Source organism: Canis aureus, chromosome 25 (assembly GCF_053574225.1).
Source record: "Canis aureus isolate CA01 chromosome 25, VMU_Caureus_v.1.0, whole genome shotgun sequence".
In the NCBI taxonomy this organism is placed as follows: domain Eukaryota; kingdom Metazoa; phylum Chordata; class Mammalia; order Carnivora; family Canidae; genus Canis; species Canis aureus.
The window spans coordinates 46,218,868-46,233,427 of NC_135635.1; the positions used below are offsets into that span (position 1 = coordinate 46,218,868).

Below are 14,560 nucleotides of genomic sequence, written 5' to 3' on the forward strand. Positions count from 1 at the left end.
AATATTCTCTTGTTTAGATAGATGTTTTATTTATCCTTCAGTTCGTGGACATTTCCACTGTTTCGGTTTTTTGGCTATTGTAAATTATGCTATATATATATATATACCTTTGTGTATACATTTTTGTATGGATGTATGTTTTCATTTCTCTTTTTTTTTTTTTTAATTTTTATTTATTTATGATAGTCACAGAGAGAGAAAGAGAGAGAGGCAGAGACATAGGCAGAGGGAGAAGCAGGCTCCATGCACCGGAAGCCCGATGTGGGATTCGATCCCGGGTCTCCAGGATCACGCCCTGGGCCAAAGGCAGGCGCCAAACCGCTGCACCACCCAGGGATCCCTGTTTTCATTTCTCTTAAGTGTATACCTAGGAGTGGAATGGTTCAGTCATGTGGTTATTCTGTGTTTAACTTTTTGAGTAACTTGCCAAACTTTCCAGAGTGGCTATACCATTTCACATTCCCACTGACAGTGTATAGGGGTTCCAATTTCTCCACATCCTCGTCTTGTTATTATCTTTCTTTTAGTTTTCATTCTCCTCATGGGTGTGAAGTGATATTTCGTTTGGTTTATGTTTTCAAATGACTGATGGATGGTGTTGAGCATCTTTTCTTGTTCCTTCTGATTTTGTTCCTCTTTTGACCTGTAAGTGCTTTCTTTTGGGGTTGTTTTTGTTAGTACTTCACTTCATTTTCTCTGTTGGTTTTGTGTGTATGTGTATTGTAGTGGTTCTGGAGCTAGCAGTGTATACATCCTTAAATTAATCAGAAGCTATTCAGGTTTTTTTTTTTTTTTTTTTTTTTTTTTTAAGATTTATTTAAGAGAGAACATGTAAGCACTAGCAGGGAGAGAGAATCTCCGACAGACTTCACAAGCCTCATGCAGGGCTCAATTTCACAACCATGAGATCATGACCTGAGCTGAAATTAAAAGTCCACCACTCAGTGGACAGAGCCACCAAGGCACCCCAACTATTCAGAATTCTTCTTGTACTTTTTCACATCTTACACCTGGCACTAAAGTTTTCCTACTTTATGCCAGTAGCATTTAGGGTCCCATGTGGCTTCCATTTAAAAAAGTATTTCATCTTTTTAAGGATGATTACATATTGATTTCCAGTTGACTTTTGTTACTTTCCTGTTACCAAAATAAACATTCATGAACATCTATAAAATCTATATTATATACATGTTTCTCTGCTAAAAGATATATTTTGTATTTTAGTCCTATTTTCCTTTAACTTAAAATTACCCTGATTTTTAACGTATCCTGGTTGTTACGTTGATTGTTGTCCTGGTTGTTATATTGATTTTAGAATATGTTGGGCACAGGAGCCACTATATGGCTCTAAAGAAATCATGCTATTAAAATTTTTTTGTTCTGGGTCTTTTTCTGACCTAGAATAAACACTTTGGGGGCAGCCCTGGTGACTCTGCAGTTTAGCCCTGTCTTCAGCCCAGGGCCTGATCCTGGAGACCTGGGATCAAGTCCCATGTCCTCCCTGCATGGAGCCTGCTTCTCCCTCTGCCTGTGTCTCTGCCTCTGTGTGTGTGTGTGTGTGTGTGTGTGTGTGTGTGTATTTGTCATGAATAGATAAATAAAATCTTTAAAAAAAATAAACACTTTGAGATGTCTTTATAAAGCCTTTTACTTGTTGCTTTTTTTTTTTTTTTTAACTTATGCTTTACTTGGAACCCAAACCTTTCTCTCACTTCAGTGCTCGTGTACTCATGTGGTTTAACTGTTTCCATGTATTTCATCTGCTTTACGAACAGTTGTAGCCAGTAGAAGGAATGTAATTTCTTCATTTAGGTCTCCATTGTGCTATGCATGTTGACATATCTTAATTGTTCCCCTGCAAGTAGACTGTCTCCAAGAACAAACAAATGCCTCAAAGAACCCAAGAATCTTCTTTCATCTGCATCATTTAACGTAGGTTGGAGATATTAAACTTTGTTGTTATCCTCAAGAGCTCTGCCTGCTCCAGGCAGCTGAGACTCGTGTTAATGTATTTTACTGAGGTCGGCCTTGTTAACATTGGCCTTACCAGCAGAAGCATGTACTATCTGAAGCATATTGCTGGGGTTTTAAGAAATAGCTAATTTTGGGAGTCTGGAAAGGTGATAATCACATATTCTCTCTTTCGTGCACAAGTTATAATAAGGAAAAGAGTGATATTTAAGAGAATTTGGAACTTTTTCAGACAAGAAACAAAGTGAAACGGGTTGTGTTCATAACCTTTGGTTAGTTTGATCTTTCTGTTAACCACATTCTGTTGAGACATTTCATTGTAATTAAGAATAATTTCAGAAAGATGAGAGATGTTTAAGTCATTAAGAGAGAATTGCACTGAGTTGCATAGATGAATGTCAGGAATGTTCCAGCAGTCGTCAGCAGCATAGTGCCCCTATACTCCTCTTCCTTCGAGTAGCAAAATCTGAAAGTGTACACAGAATTGTGTGTGTTCTTATTTCAGGCTGAGAGAGTATATGGTCTTAATCAGATTCTTAAAGAGCTTTATGTCATATAGAAGATTAAGAACCACCAAGTAGAAGATGTTAGCCTGATTTTTGGCTTCCTGCAGCCAAAAATTTTTATTTCAAATGCCCTTAGAAGTTTTTTCCCCATTTGAATTTCTAATGCTTAAAGTCAGGGATATAGCTATGCAAGAAAAATGAATTATGTCAAATTCTAAGCCCTAAAGTATCTCTTGGTAAGGTGGTATGGAGATATCTTAAGAAAATCTTTAGCAAAAGCAATGTAATTTAAACTGAGTAGGATAATAGTGCTATTGGAAAGGAATCTCAAACATGCACTTCTCTGAGACAAGAAGAGGCTTTCAGACAGATTGTAGGCACAAAGAACAGCACTGTTTGTACACATTCAGTGTTTGCAGGACTGGTATGCTGGTCGTCTTTGCCTCACACTGGAACTAGAACTTTCTCTGTCCCTAGCCTGGCCCATCCTGTTTACTGCCACATCTCCCAGCAAAACTGCCATTCTAAAAATTATCTCAATATCATAGATTCCATATTTTACTGCCGGAAAAGCATGCCTTGTTGTTTGGGGCAATTTGATGCACATTAGAAATTCTAGGAAGCCTGTGGTAAAGGGATTTATTACCAACGAGCGATTGTCCTCTTCATACTCCTTGCTACTAAAAAAAAATTTTAAAAACATACTCTGTTTTCTTTTTTTTTTTTTCTCCTCATAGGGAGCAATACCTTTTTTTTTTTTTTTAAGATTTTATTTATTTATTCATGAGAGACACAGGTACAGGCAGAGGGAGAAGCAGGCTCCATGCAGGGTGCCTGATGCGGAACTCCATCCTGGGTCTCCAGGTTCACACCCTGGGCTGAAGGCGGTGCCAAACCCCTGAGCCACCCGGGCTGCCCCCCCCCCCCCCCCCCCCGTTTTATTTTCAAGTTCACCATTGCCACACTATATGCTTTTGACTGCCTGTTTGAACTACTTTTTGCCCAGCTCTCCTTCCTGAAGGGGGCAGCACCAGCTTCACCGGCAATGGAGAGAAGCAGCTAGTCCAAACCCTCTAAGGTTCCAGGCAGGTATTCATATGCTAGTGCTCATTCTTTGAATGTGAATGCTGCAATTAGATCACATTTGTGAGAGCCTTGATATTCAGAGGTATTATGTTGCATTTTGATAAGCTCACATGTTCACATTTTCCCCAGTTGATGTATCAATAGTGAGGAAATCGTTTTTTCTCTCTTTGAAAAGCAAAATGTTTAATTTCTTATTTGCCTAAGCCCCTTTGACTTTATTTCATGAATATTTCCTCTGACTTTTCTACAACTATAACTACCACAGATTGTCAGTCAACATGGTTCATGCCTCGTTTTAAAATTACATTGACATATATAATATATAGCTTCTTTAGAGTTCCTTGCTTAGTGAGGGGGGAAAAAAAATTAAATCACACAGTAGGTGAAATTGTATCCAGATTCATTAATAGTTGAAAGATAGAATAACCATCTAACAACTAAACAGCTCTTTATTATATTATATACAAGGCACTTTTGGGTACCAATCAAAATGAAGTTGTAGAATTGCTAGTCCTACTAATCAGAAAAATTTAAGTTGACATCAAACTGTCTCAAATGTTTCCTATAGAAAACTTTTCAAAATGTAGAATACAGTATTTTTTAATAAGCCTTAGAGTTTATGTAACGGGATATAAAATTATAGTTGTGTGTATTGGAGTAGCTGCTTATAATCGAGACAGCTTTTTTCAGCCTTTCCTTCTTAACCTGAAATATAACTAATTAGGCTAGGCAAACATTGAGTTTTTTTGTTTGCTATCTCAATTGTGGACCTAATTTTGAAATGCTATCCATTCATAAACTTTTATCTATTCATCAGAACATGCTGTTGGTGGCTTAAGGTAAAGTAACCTATTCTGTGAGGAAACCCTCTTAACATATTTATCTTTTGGAATTTCACAACATACGGTCCAGGTAGGTATTATAACAACATGAGGCTTCAGTAAGGAGCTTTCAGATCCTTTCTATTACTGCTTTTTTATTTCCTGCTTTCTATTTAAGATTTGTCAGCTGTCAAACCATCAGTTCTCTCCACCTTTCCCACTCATCCTCTGTATTTTATATTAATATATGTTTGTGTTTGGGGCCATTTGGTAGGCCTCAGACATTCCACAGTTACCTAGAGGACATCATCAACTACCGCTGGGAGCTTGAAGAAGGGAAACCCAACCCTCTGAGAGAAGCCAGTTTCCAAGACCTGCCCCTTCGAACTCGTGTGGAAATCCTGCACCGCCTCTGTGATTATCGGCTAGATGCAGATGATGTGTTTGATCTTCTCAAGGTGCTTAACTAGAAAGCCCTTTTCCTAGAGTACAAAAAGCCAGCAATCAGGATATAAAATTTGAAGATGTTAGGAAAAGCCAGAGTTTGGCTCTTGTTACTAGTCTTGGGACTCTTAATTGACAATGAAAATGTAGCCAAATGAATCCAAACCATACATTTAGATAGATGACTGTGCATTATTTTGGTTTAATTCCTAATTTGGTTTTGTCTTCCCTTACATGGCTGAGTTCCAGCTGACAAAGGACAGTCAGAGGCACCTATTTATTCTGTCAACAGCCAAAATTGGCAACTAAATTAGCCACTGAATTTTATTTCCCAAGATCTGAAATTTGATTTAGCATGATGGTAATATTTATTGAAAACTACAAAGACTTTATATGATATGTGAGTGAGGTTCATCCCTACTAGATACATATGTACATACATACATACACACATGTTACAAAACATATGTTAGAGAAGGAAGATGTAGAGATCTTCCCCCCCTTTATTCTACTGTTATCTGTTTTAGAAGTCTATCTCAGAGGGAGGGCATGGGCTATTATTGCTTTTCACTCATAGGGAGGTCAGTTTCTAATCCTGTTCAGTCAGAAATGATTAAATGTGTTGATGACTTCTCAGTTCAGCCCTGCTCATGGACATGGTATAAAATCATTGTGCAATTTAAGCATAGTCTTATCTGAGAACTCAAGTTCTTGAATAGCAGTGTGAAGGCCAAAATAGGTCAGACCCTGGGGTAAATTGCAAGCTGTATTGCTGGATCTCAGTTATAATAAGAGGTTACTGTAGGTTACGATGGACTTTCAATAGAGGCTCATGTGGGACAAAGCTTTTACAAGATTGGATTCTACTCTGTTGTGATTGTCTTTTCTTTTGTGGATGCACACTTAAGTCCAAACCAAATATATAATATGTTTACAAAAATTCCTTTTTGTTGTTTTGTTGGTGAAATGTGGGCAGTGATAGGAATAGGAAATGTTAGAAATATTTCCATATCCTACTTCAAAGAAGGTACTGCTTCCCATTCTTTCTGTGTTTCATATGCCCTGATTTTTACATAAGATGCTTAGGCATTTTAGAATATGAGGTATAGCTGACTGTAAATTTTGAATCCTCGTTTTAGTTGTCCCCTGTTTTGTTTCTTATTTCCCTAAACCTCTTTTCCCTATTCTTCTACCAAGGGTCTGGATGCAGACAGTCTCCGTGTGGAACCATTGGGCGAAGACAGTTCCGGAGCACTCTATTGGTATTTCTATGGAACACGAATGTATAAGGAGGACCCGGTTCAAGGAAAATCCAATGGAGAACTCACGTTGAGCAGGTATAATCTTTGAGGCCAGCACTGTGATAGCTACTGTATAAAATGTGAAAAAAAAGGAATACGTCTTGGGGATCCCTGGATGGCTCAGCAGTTTAGTGCCTGCCTTCGGCCCAGGGCGTGAGATCCTGTAGTCCCGGGATCCAGTCCCACATCGGGCTCCCTGCATGGAGCCTGCTTCTCCCTCTGCCTGTGTCTCTGCCTCTCTCTCTCTCTCTGTCTCTCATTAATGAATAAATTAAAAATCTTTCTAAAAAATGAATACATCAGAATTCTGCAGCACACATTTTTTTTCTTATGAAGGATTAGATGTAACAATGTGCCCGTCAAGAGTTGGCAAGGAGTTACTGCATACAAAAATTAAAAGGAATTCATAACACAGCTTCTGCTATTAGTGGTGAAAGATACTGCTGTTTGTGATGAGGTTCTTGATTTGAGGTGCCTGTGGAGTTTCACTGCCATAACACAGGCCACTCTCTACAGCAAGACGCCAGTAGTACAGTCACTTCCCAGTGGCAGTTGTCCTTTTGTAATGGGTTGAGAACTCCATTTTTCTACTAGAATTAATGATCTGCTACATCAGTGTAGGACCAGGAAGGCCTTAAAGGATGCCTGAAATGTGACCCTTATTCGATGCTTCCTAGGTGAGGAAGAACCACAGAATGACACTATTGTCTTTATTTAAACTTCATTATTCCTGGGAGCACTGTTAACTATTAGGGAAATGTTAGTTCATACTCAGATTTTAATATTATAAAGTGTCAGTGTTTGACTGCACATTCTAATAAAAGAGGAGAGAAGATAGAGAGTCATCCTGCTCTTTCCCAGTGACCACTGCATTTAATCCTTTTTTGGTGAACTCATGACTAGAAAAACTGTAGCTAATAGTTTTAAAAGCATATGTAACACATCAATTCTATTACAGAACATTTTGATTTAATATACTATTTTTTAGGGAAAGTGAAGGACAAAAAAGTGTCTCCATTGTTCCTGGGAAAACAGGAAAAAGAAGAGGAAGACCCCCAAAACGTAAGAAACTTCAGGAGGAGATTATAGTGAGGTAAGATATCTGTGTTAGTCTGTGCCAGTCATAAACCCACATGCTTATTAGAAGGGGCCTTAATTTCACTTTTCCTTTCATCCCTGATTCTCCCTTATGCCATGGGAAGAATATGGGACTTAGATTATGGAAACCTGGGTCCAAATCCTCCTGAAATGAGCTAATGTGCAATCAGTGAAGCCCTATCTCTATGACCTACCCTCTCTAAGCCTATTCTTTTATTGGACAATAGGGATACTAGTAAAAATAAAGATTAGGTTGAACAAGATAATAAATATGGCAGTGTAACAGACTGAAAACTGCATGACCCACTGGAAGTGCTCAGTATGTATTAACTTTTAAAATTGGTTGTACCACACATTTTTTCAGAGGAAGATAGAGCAAGTTATTCTAATTAACCACTGACTAATATTCAGCATTTTACCAGGATTACATACAAGTTTAGGAGTTAATTCTTTCCCTATAAGGAGATTTTAGTAGCAAATATGCATTAGTATGTTTAGAATACAATTTCTTACAATATGGAACAGATAAGATTTTAAACATTTTTATACTCTTTATTTTATATTTAATTTTAGCAAGGAAAAAGTTTCTGTTACATTTGGGAAATTTTATTTTATGCATAATGATCTTTTAGGAAATTCCGCCAAATTAATCTTAATATAAGAATTTTAAAAACCTGGGACACCTGTGTGGCTCAGAGGTTAAGCGTCTGCCTTTGGCTTGGCGCAAGATCCCAGAGTCCCAGGATCAAGTCCCACATTGGGCTATCTGCATGGAGCCTGCTTCTCCTCCCTCTGCCTATGTCTCTGCCTCTCTGTGCGTGTCTCTCATGAATAACTAAATTATCTTTAAAGAAAAAAAAAGGAATTTTGAAAACCTGACCCAAACTGTAAATACACTTTCTGTAAGGATCAGATTTATCATTAGATTTATCAAGTTAGATTATATTCTTAAAATTTCTAGTAAAAGAACAGACTGATTTTTTCTTCTAACTTGTAGAACTACTAAATAATCTAAATGTATAAAGCAGGCCAGATTTCTTGTTGTTGCTGATTAACTACTAAGAAGTATTGATTTCTAGCCATCAGATTATAAATGAATCAATCAGGATTTGTTTGTTTGTTTGTTTTAAATCTAAGAATCAGTGTTCCACTTAACTTTCCAGAAATCAGTTTTGTGAGAAACACTCTATAATCATGTTCAATACACAGGACACCTGTTGCAGAATTTTGTTGACAATCTACAGTTTCTTATAGATTCAGAAAACTGTTTTATAATGGTCTCCATTTGCCTGTTAAGTACTAACAATTAGAATGCCTTAGCAATGGGATATGGAATCATTTTAACAAGCGTATGTGGACTTGTACTACCCTCTACTGGTGATTTTATTCTTTAAAACTCTGTATCCAGTACAGTATTTAAATATTTTTTATTAGGGATGCCTGGGTGGCTCAGCGGTTGGGCATCTGCCTTTGGCTCAGGGCATGATTCCAGAGTGCTAGGATGGAGTCCCACATTGGGCTCCCTGCATGGATCCTGCTTCTCTCTCTACCTGTGTCTCTGCTTCTCTGTGTCTCTCAAGAATAAGTAAATAGAATTTTAAAAATAGATAAATAGGGGATCCCTGGGTGGCGCAGCGGTTTGGCGCCTGCCTTTGGCCCAGGGCCCGATCCTGGAGACCCGGGATCGAATCCCACGTCGGGCTCCCGGTGCATGGAGCCTGCTTCTCCCTCTGCCTATGTCTCTGCCTCTCTCTCTCTCTCTCTGTGTGTGACTATCATAAATTAAAAAAAAAAAAAAAAAAAAAAAAAAAAAAAAAAATTAAAAATAAAAATAGATAAATATTTTTTAATTAAATAAAAATTAAAATTTGGTTCCTCGGTCATGCCACATTTCGGGTACTTTGCCACATGTGGCTCATGGCTGCCATGTTGGACAGTGACACTACAGAACATTTTCATTTTCACAGGACATTCTGTGGAACAGTAATTGAAAACAAATATCCACAGAGAATGACCTACATGTTTCAGGGTTACAAAGAACAATGATACTTCACACTATTGCGCTGAACACATTTGTACTTTACAATTTAATTTTCAACATACCTGTATTGTAGGCATTATTTTTAGCTCATTTTACAGTAAAGTTAATTTTCCAAGGCCACATGGTAAGAAGCAAGCCTTAATAGGGGCAGTCTGACATTTGAGCCTGTGTTCTTAATCTCTGCCTTATAGAAGATGAAATTGAATATGCCTTACCTTCAGTATAGCCCTGATCAGGGAGGAGGACATTAGATTCCCTAGTTTGGAGCGAGGAGGAGGGATTTAATTGTTAACACTTAACTCCTCTGTTTGATTTCCCAAAAAAAAAAATGTTTTAAAAAACTTAGTATTTTCCTGTTATATAGGATGGTCTCATTACATAGGGTTCATATATATCAGTCTTTCCCCTCTATACCAGCACACATACATCAAGGTGTGCCATTACTCAGTTATTCTTCCCCTTAATTTTGTCCTCTACAAATGTACACACTCCTTATATTACATTAATTGGGTCTAACTTGTAAGGGGAGCACAGAACAATTTTAGACACGTCTTTGTTTTAATTGGTGTCTCCTTTCCCTGTGTTTCAGTGAAAAGCAGGAAGAAAACTCCTTGGCATCTGAGCCACAGACAAAAAATGGTAATGACTTTTGTTGGAATTTAGAAAAGACTAAGTAAATATGATTGATTTATATTATGATGGTAACTCATTTTCCCGAGTTCTGCAGAGCAGTTAAGATGAATGCAGTATAGCCTCACTGGTCTCCATGCCCTTCCTCAGTTCTCTTCATCACAATTCTCCTGTGCCCATCTCTGCATCTCATGGATAACTGGAGATCTTCACTTGTGCCCTCTAACCTGGCACAGTGGAATGGACACCAAACATTTGAATGAATGAGCGAGTTCTCAAAGAGCTGTCTTTTTTAATGTAAAATGCTGTATAAGGAAATCTGTTGGTTTCCTAACCTATATTTCAGTTCTGTGATCCAAATTGCATAAAACTGGGAGGGGTGGTAGTATCTGTTTACAGTAAATGAACATAAATGAGTCAAGGAAGACTCTGCAGAAGCTCAAATCAAAACCATTTTAATAAAAAGTAAGTATATTTAAGCATTTCTAGGTTATTAAAATCTGTAATTATAAAAGTCACAATAGTTATATAGTGTATTCCCATTAGAGTTTCTTAACTTTTAGGGGTAAATGGTGTTAGTAACAGGAAAATCAAAATTATACATTATGAACTTTAAAATCCTTTTTTCTTTTTTTTGATTCCCTGGTTTTCATCATGACCCAGGATATAAATGAAATTGAGAATTAATAAGAAAAAAGATCCTAGTGGGATCTATCTAATGAATGCATCCTTTTCATTCTATGGGTCCCAAGGGCCAGGTCAAGGCACTTGGTGGCTCCTGTGCCAAACAGAAGAAGAATGGAGACAGGTTACTGAGAGTTTTCGGGAGAGGACCTCCCTTCGAGAACGGCAGCTCTATAAGCTCCTCAGTGAAGACTTCCTGCCTGAGATCTGCAACATGATTGCCCAGAAGGTATGCAAATAGGTGATTCTTCCCCTCTGTATTAGCTATAAAGCTGCATGATGATTCATTAGTTTTTGAGTGTATTTCCCCTGTCTCTTGGAAGTGGTATAATCCCTCATTTTAACCTGGAGTGTTAAAGTGGGACTTCACACCACCTATTCTTCTTAACTGTGGATATTCTCCTTACCCACAAAGTCCTCAGTGCCTCCCACTCCCCAGTATTTAGAATGGCTTTTCACAGTCTGCAACCAGCTTTCTTCTCCCATAACATTCCTCAGGAAAGGTTCCATGAGCCCCCAGGTATATGTCCTATCAGCATGTGCATACTTCTATATAAATGCTGCTTTGGTGGTGGGAGACCCTCTCTCCCATGAAGCAGCAAGCTCTGAGAGTGTTTGTCTTTGTAGCTCCAGTGCTGGCTCCGCCCAGCTTCACATGTGAGCAGTGTATGAATGCTGCTTTCTCCAACTTTAGCACCTGATAGTTTCATAAACCCACATTCTGTATTTTCACACCTAAGCACCCTCACACATGCATCTTTCCCCTTCTACTTCCCTACTCATTTGAATGCTACTCTCCATAAGCTGTCCCCTACATCTCCCAATTTTAGGATTTTCTTCCCTAACATGTTTTCTCATTACTTAATTCCATTCTGAGTTGTTTAATCTTTTTTGGATTAGGCACCAGTCTTTTTTTTTTTTTTTTTTTTTAAGATTTTATTTACTTATTCATGAAAGAGAGAGGCAGAGACACAGGCAGAGGGAGAAGCAGGCTCCATGCAGGGAGCCCGATGTGGGACTCTATCCTGGGTCCCCAGGATCATGCCCTGGGCTGAAGGCGGCGCTAAAGCGCTGAGCCACCTGGGCTGGATTACACGCCAGTCTTACCTTTTGAAACCCACAACACCTAATGTAATGACTTTTCTATAGTGGATGCTCACTGATCATTTACTTTGGTTATTTCATTTCAGTAATTTTAATACTTTTGATTGTTGTACATGTTAGTAGAAGACAGGAAAATTTGACCACCTCCCAATGAAATCTGAAGAGAAAGTATAAATTAATTGCAGTACCTTCAGGGAAAAATAAAACAAGTTGTATTAATTTGTTGTGTATCTAGTGCTATTTATAACTTTTAAGTAGGTTGATGCTTTGAAAGGATAATTGTAGAAAGCCATCATTCTCTAATAGTAGGATCTTACAAATAGTGCTTCAAGAATTACATTTTCATGGATGAGCAAAAATATCTGCATTTCCCCACTAGCATACTTTTTTTTTTTTTTTTTTTTTTTTAAGATTTTATTTATTCATGAGAGAGACAGAGAGGCAGAGGAAGAAGCAGGCTCCATGCAGGGAGCCCGTTGTGGGACTCAGTCCCGGGACTCCAGGATCACACACTGGGCCAGAGACAGGTGCTAAACTGCTGAGCCACCCAGGGATCCCCAAAGCATACTTAATTCCGTATACTATAATTATACTTCTGTTTTTGTGATCTGCAACCCATCATGCCAGTTTTCCCAGGAATCAAAGCACATAATCTGATTTTCTTTAAAGCAACTTTTATAGAGATGGTTATTTGTTTTTTAAGATTTTATTTTCTCTATTCATGAGAGACACAGAGAGAGAGACAGAGACACAGGCAGAGGGAGAAGCAGGCTCCATGCAGGGAGCCCGATGTGGGACTCCCATCCTGGAACACCAGGATCACGCCCTGGGCTAAAGGCAGAAACTAAACTGGTGAGCCACCCCGGCGTCCCTGTAGAGATGGTTTTTATAACTTTATATACATGACCTTGTGTATGACTTTATTCATAAAACTAATGATTGTACATTAAATCACCTGTACAACACATACCTAATCTGCTTAAACATTTTTTTAATAATTTCTGCCCCCTTTATTTTTTTTTTTTTCTGCCCCCTTTAAAAACAATGATTTATATATTTTAGAGAAAGAGAGAGTGTGAGTTGGGAGGGGCCAGTGGGAGAGGGAGAGAGAATCCTAAGCAGACTCTCCACTGAGCATGGAGCCTGCTGTAGAACTCCATTTTAGGACCCTGAGATCATGACCTGAGCTGAGATCAAGAGTTGGGCACTTAACTGACTGAGTCACTTAGGTGCCCTGCCTTTTTTTTTTTTTTTTTTTTTAAGTAATATCTACACCCAACATGGGGCTCAAACTCATGACCCCAAGATCAAGAGTCACATATTCTACCAACTGACTCAGCCAGATGCTACTATCTATAATCTTCGCTTTTTTTACTACAGTATTCAACCTAAGATTTTTTTTTGACTCAGGGCATGACCTGGAGTCCTGGGATTGAGTCCCACATCAGACTCCCTGCATGGAGCCTGCTTCTCCCTCTCTCTCTCTCTCTCTCTCTCTCTCTCTCTCTCTCTCTCTGTGTGTGTCTCTCATGAATAAATAAATAAAATCTTTTTAAAAAAAATATTAACTTTAGAGAGTGTGTGTCGGGGGAGGAGCAGAGGGAGAAGGAGAAGGACAGGCACATTGAACAGAGAGCCCAACTTGGGGCTGTCTCACGACCCTGAGATCATGACCCGAGCCTGAACCAAGAGTTGGATGCTCATCTAACTGAGACACCCAAGCGCCCCTCTGAATTAAAATGAAATTTTTATTAGTATAATGAAAGCTCTAACTTCACGGAAGTTTTTATGGGAAATAAACGAAAGAAACCATGTCAGTGTACCTGGTACAGTACTTAGCTACCCATAGACCCTTGATTCTTTCCATGATGACTGTAGATAATTGATTAGAAACCTCAGCAGAAAATGAAATTCTCATTTCTCACCAAAAGAAATGCAAGTGCAAAGAGAGTCCAAATAGATAAATCTTGGGAGATAGTGACAGTCCCCTAAACAATGAAATAATAAAAGAATCCGAAAGCCTGCTTTTACTGTATCCAAGTTAAGCTTTTATGGGAGGTTTGAAGGAGGATATAAGCTAGTAAAAGTATTTGTTGCTGATGTTACAGGCAGTAATTTTCAGACGGCTTACAAACGTTAGGTCTTTAACAAATAACTTGACAAAGAGTAATAATTCACACAAGAGGATAAAGTTGGAGGAAAACAAATTCATCTTCAGTATCAAGACTACAGCATTCCCCATTAGTAACTTGTATCTGGTTGGCAGAGTGTGGTGGGGTCAAGTTCGTATTGGCCTCTATTGCTGCTAGTATGGGAAACTGGCACAGTTCCTTGGAGAGTGAGTTCCATGGTAAATTTCCACATTTATTTAAAGTGAAGAGCTCGTCCTCTTGGGTTGAAGCTCATAAAGGAGCTGCTCATCGGCATATTTGAGGAAACTGCTGTGGTAGCTATTGTGGATGAAAAGAGTCATGACACACTTTGATGATTGGATTACGTTTGTCCTGGGGCCTAGTCATTCTAACACAACTGCTTTCAAAGCTTCTCTTTTTAAATCTACCACAATTGCTTTGCAGTATATTTATGTTTTTAAAACCACACTTTTGTCATTCTTTTTTTTTTCCCCTATCCTTTGTGCCTTTACCTCATTGATTCTTCAAGTCTCAAGACTTTGAATTAAGGGATGCCAAAACCAAACCTTGGATAATGCTGATACTGGTATTGAAGCCACAGAATTACTCCACTACAAAGCCTGTGCTGACCACCTCCATATAGGTTACAGTGGTAGAGCTATGGGGCTTATTCCACAAAAAGCCCGAAACTTACGCTGACTTTAAATAATCGCCTGGTCTTAGATCATTTTCAAAACTCCTT

The 14,560-nt window shown here is 38.5% G+C and overlaps 1 protein-coding gene across 5 annotated transcripts in view; it reads left to right on the forward strand.

Moving 5' to 3' along the window:
- Positions 1–14,560, forward strand: part of CECR2 (CECR2 histone acetyl-lysine reader) — a 175,108-nt gene that overhangs the window by 123,791 nt on the left and 36,757 nt on the right. For all 5 annotated transcript variants that reach the window (XM_077871714.1, XM_077871715.1, XM_077871718.1 and 2 more), the window contains exons 3-7: positions 4,659–4,842; positions 6,026–6,165; positions 7,118–7,222; positions 9,858–9,907; positions 10,651–10,811. In XM_077871714.1, the coding sequence (XP_077727840.1) occupies positions 4,659–4,842; positions 6,026–6,165; positions 7,118–7,222; positions 9,858–9,907; positions 10,651–10,811 (640 nt within the window). The remainder of the gene's footprint in view (positions 1–4,658; positions 4,843–6,025; positions 6,166–7,117; positions 7,223–9,857; positions 9,908–10,650; positions 10,812–14,560) is intronic.